This window comes from Papio anubis, chromosome 7, assembly GCF_008728515.1.
Source record: "Papio anubis isolate 15944 chromosome 7, Panubis1.0, whole genome shotgun sequence".
NCBI lineage: Eukaryota > Metazoa > Chordata > Mammalia > Primates > Cercopithecidae > Papio > Papio anubis.
In genome coordinates this window covers 56,613,291-56,627,842 of record NC_044982.1, presented here as the reverse complement: position 1 = coordinate 56,627,842, position 14,552 = coordinate 56,613,291, and the positions used below count along the sequence as shown (strand labels likewise).

At 39.5% G+C, this 14,552-nt stretch overlaps 1 protein-coding gene across 5 annotated transcripts in view; it reads right to left on the bottom strand.

Moving 5' to 3' along the window:
* NEMF (nuclear export mediator factor) overlaps positions 1–14,552 on the bottom strand; it is a 71,808-nt gene that overhangs the window by 16,652 nt on the left and 40,604 nt on the right. For all 5 annotated transcript variants that reach the window (XM_021941183.2, XM_021941185.2, XM_021941184.2 and 2 more), the window contains 7 exons: positions 6,995–7,107; positions 4,206–4,263; positions 3,640–3,698; positions 3,424–3,544; positions 1,696–1,975; positions 926–968; positions 751–800 (listed from right to left, as the gene is read on the bottom strand). In XM_021941183.2, coding sequence (XP_021796875.2) covers positions 751–800; positions 926–968; positions 1,696–1,975; positions 3,424–3,544; positions 3,640–3,698; positions 4,206–4,263; positions 6,995–7,107 — 724 coding nt within the window. The remainder of the gene's footprint in view (positions 1–750; positions 801–925; positions 969–1,695; positions 1,976–3,423; positions 3,545–3,639; positions 3,699–4,205; positions 4,264–6,994; positions 7,108–14,552) is intronic.

Genomic DNA, 14,552 nt, shown 5'->3' with positions numbered 1-14,552 from the left:
CTGGGCAACATGATGAAACCCCATCTCTACAAAAAATATAAACATTTTTGTAGTGGCATGTGCCACTACAGCTACTTGGGAGGCTGAAGCAGGAGACTGCCTGAGCCTGGGAGTTTGAGGCTGTAGTGAGCCACAACTGCACCTTAGCACTCAAGCCTGGGCAACAAAGTGAGACCCTGTCTCAAAAAAAAAAAAAAAAAAAAACAGGCCGGGCGCGGTGGCTCAAGCCTGTAATCCCAGCACTTTGGGAGGCCGAGACAGGCGGATCACGAGATCAGGAGATCGAGACCATCCTGGCTAACACGGTGAAACCCCGTCTCTACTAAAAAATACAAAAAACTAGCGGGGCGAGGTGGCGGGTGCCTGTAGTCCCAGCTACTCGGGAGGCTGAGGCAGGAGAATGGCGTGAACCCGGGAGGCGGAGCTTGCAGTGAGCCGAGATCCGGCCACTGCACTCCAGCCTGGATGACAGAGCAAGACTCCGTCTCAAAAAAGAAAAAAAAGAAAAGAAAATGTTAAGTGAGGACTTACCCTACTAGGTCTATTTCATTGATTACAGTGACAGATTAGGGCCCTTAAACAGAAAAATGTATTAGAGCTTAATATTAACAACGAAAAATTTCTGCTAAATCTTGGTCAATTTAATGAAGGAAGTCTTTAAACAGCTAAGTAATCTGTGGTAGCTGAGCTATCAATTAAAAAAAAAAAAGAAAATCATGCTTTTTAGTTAGATAACACAGATGTGTTTACCTTCTTTCCTTGGCTGACAAATGTCTCCGGCTCTGTGATTTACTGTCACTCTATTAAAACAAAAAAACAGGCAAATGCAAACATCACTATTATTAATTTTTTTTGAAAAGTATTAAAAAGTAGAAAATGATTCCTTGAGAATAGGATGTTCTTCATAAAACTGAAAATAGCTTACAGAATTAGAAGATTCCTCTTTTGAAGCCAATTTCTGGAGGGACCTATGAAAATAAACAGAACGGAGTCTCTACCAGCCTGTAAAAGACACTAATTTACAAAGCCCCCAGATGCTCCCACACCATACTCTTAAGTACTGGCAATCCAACAGATTTTCACATTTGGTAAAGCGAGAAAAACATACAACCAAATTGCTCCTCTCTCCACACTTCCATATACATTTTAAAATAGGTGACGTGTACTGAAAACTTACTGTGTGTCAGGCACTGCCAGGTGGTATACATGCATAAATCCCCATGAAAGGGATACCATTCTGTTTCACCAAGAAGGAAACTGAAGCTTAAGCACAAAGTAACTTTACCAAGGACACACCCTAAGACCCAACACTGGTCTGTCTGACTCCTAGACTGTTCTGAATTACATCGTTAATTGTGCATTTATAACTGTGGACTATTTACCTGATGATCTGTAAAACATTATGTAAACTAAAACACATTTCTTTGATGGAATTGCCTTTGTTATGTTTTTAGCATTTATAACCATTTAGTTGTTTCTCTTTGGATCTAGTTTGGCCACTCTAAATGCACTGTATTTTTCTACCCTGGTCCTGGGAATTTCTTTGCAGAGAGACCCAATCAAATGGTGAAAAAGCAGTAAAACAATGGAGGGTAAAAGTACTGATGTCAATCTTGGTATTTTCTTGGTAAGGATTACACCTCATCATCATTCTCGGCTTACACAATAATATGTAAAATTTTATTTTTTAATTACCTTTGGGGTTGAAGGTGGGACAAGTCAATGGTAGTATCAGGATAATTTAATGTCTCTTCCCCTTCATCCTTCATTTCACCAACAGGATCCTGATCTTTTCTAACCTCTTCATATTCTCCTTCATCTTCAGAGCTTTCTTCCTGAATGAGCTCCTCATTCAGTTCATCTCTACCACTCTGAACAGTGATATCCTCTTGGTTAACCTGAGTCATGGGTTCTACTTCTACAGGAGGAGTTTCATGTTCCTCTTTATCCTCATCACTGCTAGTGTCACCTCCATCTGTAGAATTACCATAAGGAAAGTCAGTGTGGGACTACCAACCATGCCAGGTCATTTCCTGAAAACGTCATAAAAATATTTCACTGACTGTTTCTCCCATATTTCTCCAAAAAATCACCAGAAAAATGCCTGATCGTTCCCAAAGGGTACTCTTAGACAAAAGAATAACCTGTATCATGAATAGGTTGAACTAAATGATCTCCAAGATCCTTTACCACAATAAATTTCTTGGACATTGCTACCCTTTCAACATAGAAAACCACAACTTTGCCTTAGTTGAGTATTTCCAAAAAGCAAGACAGCAAAATTAGTTGTATAACTTTTGCTGCTTTTATTATAATTTGCACATAAAACTTAAATACATAGTATATAACACACATAACAGGTGCTCATTCTTTTGCAAAGGAACTAATAGTAGTAATAGGGTCTACTGTCTCACCTACAAAATGACATGCCACCACTCATCTGACAAGGATGGTTACAAGAATAGAAAATAATGTAAATAGGCCAGGTGCAGTGGCTCACGCCTGTAATCCCAGCACTTTGGGAGGCCGAGGTGGGTGGATCACGAGGTCAGGAGCTCAAGACCAGCCTGGCCAAGATGGTGAAACCCCGTCTACTAAAAATACAAAAATTAGCCAGGCGTGGTGGCAGGTGCCTGTAATCCCAGCTACTCAGGAGGCTGAGGCAGAAGAATTGTTTGAACCTGGGCAGCAGAGGTTGCAGTGAGCCGAGATCGCGCCACTACACTCTAGTCTGGCAACAGACTGAAACTCCGTCTTGGGGATTAAAAAAAAGAAAAGAAAAGAATGTAAATAAGGCACTTTATACAGTCCCAGGGAAATGGTGAGCCTCAATCAATAGAATCTTACAGCACAACAGTAATAGTAAATGAAACAATGCAATATTACCTGTAAAAAGGAATGACCTTAGCAGAGAGAGTAATTACAAAATAGTTTAGTGGGAATATTTTCCGTAGTTCCTTTAGGTAGGCAGGTAAATTTATTCTAGCAACTATAATTACTCTCTACTTGAAACAAATATTTTGCCTCCCACCTCAGCCTCTTCAGTAGCTGGGAATAGAGGCGCTGATTTTTTTGGTAGAGATGGGGTTTTGCCATGTTGCCCAGGCTCGTCCTTGGGTTGTCCCAGCCCAGGAGCTGGTCTCAAGCTCCTGAGTTCAAGCAATCCACCTGCCTCGGACTCCCAAAAGTGCTGGGATTACAGGCATGAGCCACAACGCCCGGCCTGATAAATACTTTTAAATTCACTAGAATAAGTATATTTAGCATTTCCAAAAACAAAATTCAGTAAAACAGCAAGTACTTTGGGTTTTTTTTTTTTGAAATTTAGATTATCCCAAAAGACACATGATCTTCTAAGGATTTAGAAGCAAAACTTGGTAACAAAAAACATCACAAACTAATTTCTTAAAATCTATAAACTACCTAATTGTTCCATTTCTTCTGATATGAGTTCGCCTGTGCAACTTGCCAGTGTCTCCATGTCTTCATCCTGTACTCTGACTTTTCGTTCACCCCGATGTCTCCAAACACAAGACTCATCTACCTAAAGAAATAGTTATTTGTCAGTGACGGAGCTTTAAACAAGACTAATGAAAATCAGGAAAAAAATAAATAAATAACCAAGAAGCTGAAGAGTACCTTAAAAAGGAAGCTAAACCCCATCATTAGATATGAGGGAGGAAGAAAATTCTTTTTTCCTACAAAAGATAACGTACATTAATGCTTTAAAAATCAGGTTTCTCCACTTTTTGCTTACAAAACAAAAAAAAATTAGTGTCAGATGACACGAATGGTCATATCCATTTTGTCTTTTACTATGTCATGAATAACATTTCCCATTTATAGAACTGGGCAGTATGTATAGGAACAGTTATTAAGAAGAAAAAAAAATACATGCTTGCTCTGATATTCTGGGTCAGTCAGACCCTGAATATTCTATTTTCAGAAATAAGTTCAGGCTATACTTTCTTAACCTTATAACTAAACTACACGAAAGTGCACTGCCCTCAAAAAAAATATACATGAAGATATGACAAACACTAAACTTGTCCCACCAAGGCAAAAATTTCTTTACTTCATAGCAGACTTTATATAAGAAATCCGAGTAATTAGTTTCTGTTCTAAGAGTAACTGTAAACTGTCCTCAAACCTGTCTCCATAATCTATTGACAAGTCTAGGGATATTTTTCCTGTCAAGACATTACCTCTTATCATGAAGCTTCCTGTTGTCAAATATTCTCCAGTTGGTGCTGTTTTAGATACCTGAAGAACACAATAATACATTGTATTCTTATTTTTAAAAATACTCCGGTTTTCTTTTTCCACTTGAGAAAGTAAAGTCAGAGTCAAGTAAGCCACACTGTCTCCTGAAAAGTTTGTAATTTCGTATAAATTCTCAATACTGAAAGGAAAGATAGCCCTTTCATGACAGATAAGCCTCTGGAAGTAACAAAGAAAAACAAAGAATCCACTACATCAATCATTTTCTTTCTTTTTTCTTTTGAGACGAAGTCTCACTCTGTTGCCCAAGCTGAAGTGCAGTGGCACAATCTCGGCTCACTGCAACCTCTACCTCCTGGGTTCAAGCAATTCTCCTGCCTTAGCCTCCTGAGTAGCTGGGACTACAGGCACCCGCCACCATGCCTGGCTGATTTGTGTATTTTTAGTAGAGACGGGCTTTCACTATGTTGGCCAGGCTGGTCTTGAACTCCTAACCTCGTGATCCACCTGCCTCAGCCTCCCAAAGTGCTGGGATTACAGGCGTGAGCCACCATGCCTGGCAATAATTTTCAAATGCCATGGACGACAGCAGAACTGGTCCACTCATCTCTTCCAGCGTGAGATGTAATGAGAAAACTAATGATAGGTCAATGAGCTTATCATAAAGCTATGTTTATTAAAATAAAGCTCTATTTATTAAATAAAATCCTTGTCTAAGATACTGTTTTTGATAATAAAGTTTTTTTTTCTCTTTTTTTTGAGACGGAGTCTTGCACTGTCACCCAGGCTGGAGTGCAGTGGCCCAATCTTGGCTCACTGCAATCTCAGCCTCCCAGGTTCCAGCAATTCTCCTGCCTCAGCCTCCCAAGTAGCTGGGACTACAGGCATGCACCACCATGCCCGGCTAACTTTTGTATTTTTTTAGTAGAGGTGGGGTTTCACCATACTGGCCAGGCTGGCCTCGAACTCCTGACTTTATGATCTGCCCACCTTGGCCTCCCAAAGTGCTGGGATTACAGGCATGAGGCAAAAGTAACTTTTCACTATATGAAATAAAGATTACAGGAAAATTTTTAAAAATATATCCTATTTCGGCAAACAGAAAGTGAGTAAACTTATCCCATAATTTAAAAAAATGTTGGGGCCAGGCGTGGTAGCTCACGCCTGTAATCCCAGCACTCTGGGAAGCCAAGGCAGGTGGATCACGAGGTCAGGAGTTCAAGACCAGCCTGGCTAAGACAGTGAAACCCTGTCCCTATTAAAAACACAAAAATTAGCCAGGCGTGGTGACGGGTACCTATAATCCCAGTTACTCAGGAGGCTGAGGCAGAGAACTGCTTGAACCCAAGAGGCGGAGGTTGCAGTGAGCCGAGATCGTGCCACTGCATTCTAGCCTGGGTGACAGAGCAACACTCCGTCTCAAAAATATATATATAAATAAATAAAAAATTACAAATCTTTGAAACCCCCAAATCTTCAGAGTATCTTTATTAGTCATAGTTATTAAAATAGCAAGGGGCCAAGTGTGCTAGCTCACACCTGTAATCCCAGCACTTTGGGGGGCGGAAGGAGTTCACTTGAGGCCAGGAGTTTGAGACCTGGCCTGGCCAACATGGCCAAACCCCATTTCTACAAAAACAGAAAAAGTAGCCAGGTGTGGTGGCACACTCCTGTAGTCCCAGCTACTCAGGAGGCAGAGGCAGGAGAATCGCTTGAACTCATGAGGCGGAGGTTGCAGTGAGCTGAAATTGCACCACTGCACTCGAGCCTGGGCAACAGAGCAAGACTCCATCTCAAAACAAACAAAACAAACACAAAAAACCAGCAAGGGATTAAAAACACACTAAATTTCATTCTAAAAAATTTCTTAATAAAAGAATTAAAACCACTTTTATAACAGCACTGAGGTAGCAATTTATAATCCCCCTATAATGACAATATCATAGCACAGCATATAATAAATATAAAAAGATACAAAAATGAAACTAAATCTAAGGGAGTATAATGAAACTGAACTCTTTTTATCCTACTGTACAGCTTTATGAACTTATAAAAGTACATAATCATCAATTATAATTCTCAAAAGTATGGTAAGAAATCAATAGCAATGTGAGGTCAAATATGGAATGAAGTATCACCAAACTAAACAGCACTGGCCAGGCACCATGGCTTACACCTGTAATCCCAGCACTTTGGGAGGCTGAGGCAAGAGGATCACTTGAGGTCAGGAATTCGAGACCAGCCTGGCCAACATGGTGAAACCCCATCTCTACAAAGAAAAAAAAAAATGCAAAAAAAAAACCCAACAACATCATTAACCACAAAGAAGGGCAATTACTAAAAACAAATGAGGATATGCCTACTTTTCTGGAAGGGCCCAAGAGAATTCAGAATATTCCAACAAAGATGAACAGGAGAAAGGCCTTTTAGGTCAGTATGCCAATAATAATCAATAATAACTGGAATACTCTTTATCCTGTATAACTGTATGGATCACTCTCTCTTCATTTACCTCTCTGCTCAAATCCTACCTTCCTAGAAAGGTTTCCCCAATACTTCATCCAAAATGGTATCCCCTATCACTCTCTATCCCCTTTCATACTTTAAAAAATACGTATTTTATGGCACTTATTACCTGACATTATGTACATATTTTCCTCTACCAAAAAAATGTTAGCTCTATTAGAGCCTTGTCTGCTTTATTTACTTCTATACTCTCAAAATTTGACACACAGTAGCTCTTAATAAGAAAAAGGACAAGAGCCCTTATTACCTGATGATGGTACACCCACCAAGCACTAGTGATAACTCGTGCATCCCAAGCAGCACTGTAGCAAAGTGCCATTGTGCCAGCTTCAGTCAAGGTCCGTGGGGGGATGGGTTCTCCTGGAATAACAATGCATAATGTTTCAATACCAAAGTATGGACTTTCTCCAGAGAAAGATGAAAATTACATGCTGCATGACAGGGTCAATCTTTTTTTTTTTTTTTTTTTTTTGACACAGAGTCTTGCTCTGTCACTCAGGCTGGAGTGCAGTGGCACAATCTCAGCTCACTGCAACCTCCACCTCCTGGGTTCAAGCAATTCTCTGCCTCAGCCTACTGAGTAGCTGCGATTACAGGTGCCCACCACCATTCCCCGCTAAATGTTTGTATCTTTAGTAGAGACGGGGTTTCACCATCTTGGCCAGGCTGGTCTTGAACTCCTGACCTCATGATCCACCCACCTCAGCCTTCCAGAATGCTGGGATTACAGGCATAAGCCACCGCATCCGGCCAGTCAATCATATATCTTAAATACTAACACCTTTTTACTTCATCATTATAAAAAGTTACTAAAAATGTATTTTTAATATTGCTATTTACAGAGCAAGCTTTTAAATGACCTATGTAAATAAAACATGTCAGAGAAGAAATATCCTCTCACATCAATAATTCTAACTTCACTCCAGAAAAGATAATTTAGAGAAATCCATTTAAAGTTTGAAGACTTCCAAAATTAAAATAGATTGGCGGAATCATGAACATGAAGAGCATACATGAATAATATGTCCCTTATGGTTAGATTTCAAATATTTTTAAATTGGGGTATAATTCACCTGCCATAAAATTCACCCCTTTAAAGTGCACAATTCAATGGCTTTTTGTATATTCATAATGCTGTGTGACCATGACCATCAACACTATTTAATTCCAGAACATTTTCATCATCCCAGAAAAGAAACCCTATATTCATTAGCAGCCACTCCCCATTTTCTCCTCTGTACCCAGTCCCTGGCAATTACTAATCTATTTTCTGTCTCTATGGTTTTGCCTAATTTGGACGTTTTATACAAATGTAATCATACATAGCATTTTAGGTTTGGCTTCTTTCACTTAGCTTAATGTTTTTCAAGGTCATTCCATGTTAAAAGCACATATAAGTACTTCTGTTCTTTGTAAGTCTGAATAATATTCCATTATATGGATATACCACATTTTGTTTATTCATTAATTGAATGACATATGAATTGTTTCCATTTCTTGGCTATTATACATAATGCTGCTATCAGTATCTGCAAACAAGTTTTGTATGGACACATACCTTTGCTTATCTTGGGTATATACCTAAGAGAGGAATTGCAGGGTCAATTATGTTTTACATTTTTTGCAACTGCCAAACCATTTCCCATAGCAGTATTCTATTTTCTCCAGCATCATCACCAACACGTGTTAGTGGGTATAAAGTGGTATCTTTTGGTTACGCTGCGGTTAAAGCTCGTATCCTTAGCCTTTTGGGAGGTTAAGATGGAGCGGATCACAAGGTCAGGAGATCGAGACCATCCTGAAGCACCCGGTGAAACCCTGTCTCCCCAGCCTAAAATACAAACTAAGCTGGGCGAGGGCGGGCACTCGTAGTCCCAGTTGAGCTGAGGCAGGAGAATGGCGGTGCGGAGTTGCAGTGAGCTGATAATCCGTTACTGTAATTTCCAGCCTAGGCGACAGAGCAAGACCCGGCCTCAAAAAAAAAGCGGTATCTGTGTTTTTGAGACGGAGTCGCTCTTTTCGCCTCTGGCTGGAGTGTACCGCAGCGCGGACCTCAGCCCACTGCACCCACCACCTGGGTTCAAGCGACCCTCCTCTGCCTCCTCAGCTCTTCCTGAGTAGCTGGGATTACAGGCGCCTGCCACTACACCCAGCTATTTTATATATATATATGTGTATATATGTATATATATATATATATATATTTTTTTTTTAACTAGAGATGGGTTTCACTATACTGGCCAGGCTGGTCTCAAACTCCTGACCTCAATGATCCACCTGCCTCTGCCTCCCAAAGTGCTAGGATTACATGTATGAGCCACAGCACCTGACTGGTATCTTGTGATTTTGATTTAAATTTTCCTAATGACTGATGATACTGAGAATTGTTCCATGTGATTGTTGGCCATTCACATATCTTTGCAGAAATATCCATACAAATCTCTTGCTCATTTTTCAGCTGGGTTACTTCCCTTTCTATTGTTGAAACTTAAGAATTATTTGGATACTAGTCTCATCAGATAAATGATTTGCAAATATGTTCTCTTATTCTGTGGGTTGTCGTTTAACTTTCTTGATAATGTTCTTTGGATTAAGGTTTTATTTATTTATTGTATTTTTTGAGACAGAATTTCGCTCATTGCCCAGGCTGGAATGCAATGATGCCATCTCAGCTCACTGCAATCTCCGCCTCCTGGGTTCAAGCGATTCTCCTGCCTCAGCCTCCCAAGTAGCTTGGATTACAGATGCCTGCCACCATGCCAGGCTAATTTTTCATATTTTTTAGTTGAGACAGGGTTTCACCATGTTGGCCAGGCTGGTCTTGAACTCTTGACCTCAGGTGATCCACCTGCCTCGGCCTTCCAAAGTGCTGGGATTACAGGCGTGAGCCACCGTGTCCAGGCTGAATTAAGGTTTTTAATTTCATGTCTAACTTATCTGTTTTTTGTTTGATTACTTATGATTCTGGTATCATATCTAAGAAATTACTGCATGATACAAGATCATGAAAATTTATGCCTTGTTTTCTTCTAGCAGCTTTATACTTCTGGCTTTTAAGTTTAGGTCTTGGATGCATTTTAAGTTAATTTTTATAAATAGTGTGATGAACAGGTCTATCCTCAATCTTTTGCATGTCGATATCTAGTAGTCCACACTACTGTTAAAAAGCTAAGCCACAGACTGGCAGAAAATATTTGCAAAAGACATAGCAGATGAAAGATTGTTATCTAAAATATACAAAAAACTCTTAGAACTCAACAGTAAAAACACAAACAGCCCAATTAAAAAATAGGCCACTTTTAACAGACACTACCTCAAAGATATACATATGAATATCTAATAAGTCATCAAGGAAATGCAAATTACAACAACACTGAAATACACTATGCATCAATGATAACGGCCAAAATCCAAAACACTGACAACACTAAATTCTGGTGGCAGTGGAAGAGCAAGAACTCCCATTGCTGGTGGTGATGTAAAAGGATACAGCCACTTTAGAAGACAGTCTGGTGGCTTCTTACAAAACTAAAAATATGGCTGGGTGCGGTGGCTCATGCGTGTAATCCCAGCATTTTGGGAGGCCGAGACAGGTGGATCACAAGGTAAGGAGATCGAGAGCATCCTGGCTAACACAGTGAAACCCCGTCTCTACTAAAAATACAAAAAATTAGCCAGCCTGGTGGCGGGCGCCTGTAGTCCCCAGCTACTCGGAAGGCTGAGGTAGGAGAATGGCATGAACCCGGGAGGCAGAGCTTGCAGTGAGCCGAGATCACACCACTGCACTCCAGCCTGGGCGACAGAGTGAGACTCCGTCTCAAAAAAAAACTAAAAATACTCTTACCATGTGATTGAACAATCTTGATGTTCGGTATTTATCAAAATGAACTGAAAACGTATATCCATATAAAAACCTACGCAGACGTTTATAGTAGCTTTATTCATATTGCCAAAACTTGGAAGCAACCAAATTCAGTAGATTAATGGATAAACTGTGGTTCATCCAGACAACTGAATATTACTCAGCGATAAAAAGAAATGAGCTATCAAGCTATGAAGAGACATGGAGGAAAGGTAAAAGCATACTACTAAGTGAAGAAGCCAGCCTTTAAAGATCAGTGGTTGTCAGGGGTTGGGGGAAGGGAGGGATGAACAGGCAAGGCACAGAGGATTTTTTTAGCACAGCAAACTAAATCTTTATGATACTATAATGGCAGATACATGTTTTATACATTTGTCCAAACTTGAAGACTACACATCATCAAGAGTGAACCCTGGCTGGGCTTGGTGACTCATGCCTGTAATCCCAGCACTTTGGGAGGCCGAGGTGGGCAGATCACTTGAGGTCAGGAGTTCGAGACCAGTCTGGCCAACACAGTAAAACCCTGTTTCTTTTAAAAATACAAAAACTAGCCAGGTGTGGTGGCGCGTGCCTGTAATTGCAGCTACTTTGGAGGCTGAGGCAGGAGAATCGCTTGAACCGGGGAGGCAAGGTTGCATTGAGCCAAGATTACGCCACTGCACTCCAGCTGGGCAACAGAGCAAGACTCCATCTCAAAAAAAAAAAAAAAAAAAAAAAGAGTGAATCCTAATACAAACTATGGACTCTGGGTCATAATGATGTGTCAATGTAGATTCATTAGTTGTAACAAATGTACCGTTCTGGTGGGAGATATTGGTAATAGGGGAGGTTACGCATGTATGCAGCAGGGGGTATGTGGGAAATCTCTATACATTCTGCTCAATTTTGTTGTGAAGCTAAAACTGGTCGAAAAAATTGTCTATTTAAAAAAAGAGGCCAGAGGCTGGACGCAGTTGTTCACGCCTGTAATCCCAGCACTTTGGGAGGCCGAGGCAGGCGGATCAGAAGGTCAAGAGATCAAGACCATCCTAGCTAACACGGTGAAACCCTGTCTCTACTAAAAATACAAAAAATTAGCCGGGCATGGTGGCAGGCACCTGTAGTCCCAGCTACTCAGGAGGCTGAGGCAGGAGAATGGTGTGAACCTGGGAGGCAGAGCTTGCAGTGAGCAGAGATCGCACCACTGCACTCCAGCCTAGGCGACGCTGCAAGACTCCGTCTCAAAAAACCAAAAGCAAAAAAAAAAAAAAAAAAAAAGAAAGAAAAAAGAAACAGGAAATTCTATCCCCATTGGTCTTGGCACCACTGCTGAAAATTAACTGATCATAAACTACAGGTTTATTTCTGGAATCTCAATTCTATACCTTAATCTATTTGTCCATCTTCATGCCAGTACCACAGTGTCCTGATTACTGTTACTCTGTAGAAAGCTTTAAAATCAGGAAATATGAGTCCTTCAAAATTTGCTCTTCATTTTCAATACTGCTTTGGCTAATCTGAGTCCCCTTGCATTACCATACGAATTTTAGAATCAGCTTCTCCATCTCTTAAAAAAAAAAAAAAAAAAATGCTGGGCCAGGGGCAGTGGCTCATGCCTGTAATCCCAGTACTTGAGGAGGTCAAAGTGGGTGGATTGCTTGAGCTCAGGAGCTCGAGAGCAGTCTGGACAACATGGCAAAACTTCATCTCTACAAAAAACACAAAAATTAGTTGGGCACAGTGGCATGTTTCTATGGTCCCAACTACTCAGGAGGCTGAGATGGGAGGATCGCTTGAACCTGGAAGGTCAAGGCTGCAGGGCGCCAATCACACCACTTTATTACAGCCTGGGTGACAGGAGACCCTGTCTCAAAACAAACAAACAAAAAAAGCAGCTGCAATTTTGAGGGATTACATTGAATCCATAGATTACTGGGGAGTACTGCTATCACAACAATATTAAGACTTTCAATACAAGCACATGGGATGTCCAATTTAGCTCTTTAATTCCTTAAAGTAATTTTATAGTTTATTATCTGTAAGTGTTGTTAAGTCTTTTGGTAAATTGATTCCTAAGTATTTTATTCTTTTTAATGCTATTATAAATTGACTTGTTTTATTAATTTCCTTTTCAGATTGTTAATTGGTAGTGTATAGAAATACAACTGATTTTTGTTTATTGATCTCATATCCTGGACATTGCTGAACTTGTTTATTAGCTATGATAATTTCTGGTGGATTCTTTAGGTTTTTTAAATGTGTGAGATCATATCAACTGTAAACATAGTTTTACGTTTGCCTAATTTGGATTTTTTAATTTCTTTTTATTGCCTAATGACCTATATAGAACCATCAGTATAATGTTAAATAGAAATGGCAAGAAACAAACATATGTCTTATTACCGATGGGAGGAGGAAAGTACCCAATCTTTCAGCAGTAAGTATGATTGTTAGCTGCGGGTCTTTCATAAGTGCTTGTTTACCAAGTTGAGGAATATCCCTTCTATTCCTAGTTTGCTAAGTGTTTTTATCACATACAAATGTTAAATTTTGTCAAATGGTTTTTCTTCGTAAGTTGAGATAATCTATGTGTTTTTTGTCCTTTATTAGTAGACTGTATTACATTAATTTCCATATACTGAACCAACCTTTCATTCCTGAGATAAATCACACTTTGTCATGCTATATAGTCACTTTAATATGCTGCCAGATTCAGTTTGCTAATATTTTGTCAAATATTTTTGTCTATATTTATAACTGGTATTGGTCTATAGTTTTCTTGTGTTAATCTTTGGTTTTTGTAATACTGGCCTTGTAGAATGAGTTAGGAAGTGTTCCCATTAATCCCATATTTTGGAAGAGTTTGTGAAGAACTGGCATTCAACCTTCCTTATAATTCACCAGTGAAGCCATCTAGCCTAGGGTTTTCTTTGATGAGTATTTTAAAAATATTTTTCTTTATTATTAATCCAATCTCTGCACTTACAAGTTTATTTCAATTCTCTATTTCTTCTTGAGTCAGTTTTAGTATTTATATCTTTGTAGGAATTTGTCCATTTCATCTAGGTTACATAATCTGCTGGCATATAATTGTTCATGGTATTGCCTTATAATCCTTTCAATATCTGTAAAGTCAGTAGTAATGTACCCTGTTTCATTCCTGATTTTAGGGATTTGAGTCCTCTATTTTCTTGGTCAGTCTAGCCAAGGGTTTATCAATTTTGTTTATCTTTTCAAAGAACCAACTTGGGTTTTGTTCATTTTCTCTATTTTTTTCCTATTCTCTGTTTTATTCATTTCTACTCTAATATTTACTATTTTCTTCCTTCTCTTTGCTTTGGGTTGTTTTTGTAGTTCTTAAAGTGCAAAGTTAGGTTACTGATTTGAGATAGAAATTTCCTCTTTTTAAATATAGGCATTTACAGCTATAAATTACCCCCTAAGGGCTGCTCTTCTTGCATCTCATAAGTTTTGACATACTGTATTTTCATTTCATTCATCTCAAAGTGTTTTGTGGCATCTTTTGTGATTTCCTCTTTGTTCCATTGCTTATTTGTAACTGTGGTATTTAATTTCCACATACTTATGAATTTAAAACATTTTCTTCTACTACTGGTTTCTAATTTCACCCCACTATAATCAGAAAACTTACTTTGTCTAATTTCAAGAGTTTTAAATGTATTGAGGCTTGTTTTTGTTTCTTTTTTTGAGATGGGAGTCTCACCCTGTCACCCAGGCTGGAGTGCAATGGCGCTGTCTCAGCTCACTGCAACCTCTGCCTCTTGGGTTCAAGCGATTCTCCTGCCTCAGCCTCCCAAGTAGCTGGGACTACGGGCGTGTGCCACCACACCTAGCTTATTTTTTGTATTTTTAGTAGAAATAGAGTTTCACCATGTTAGCCAGGTTGGTCTCAACCTCCTGACTTCATAATCTGCCTGCCTCAGCCTCCCAAAGTGCTGGGATT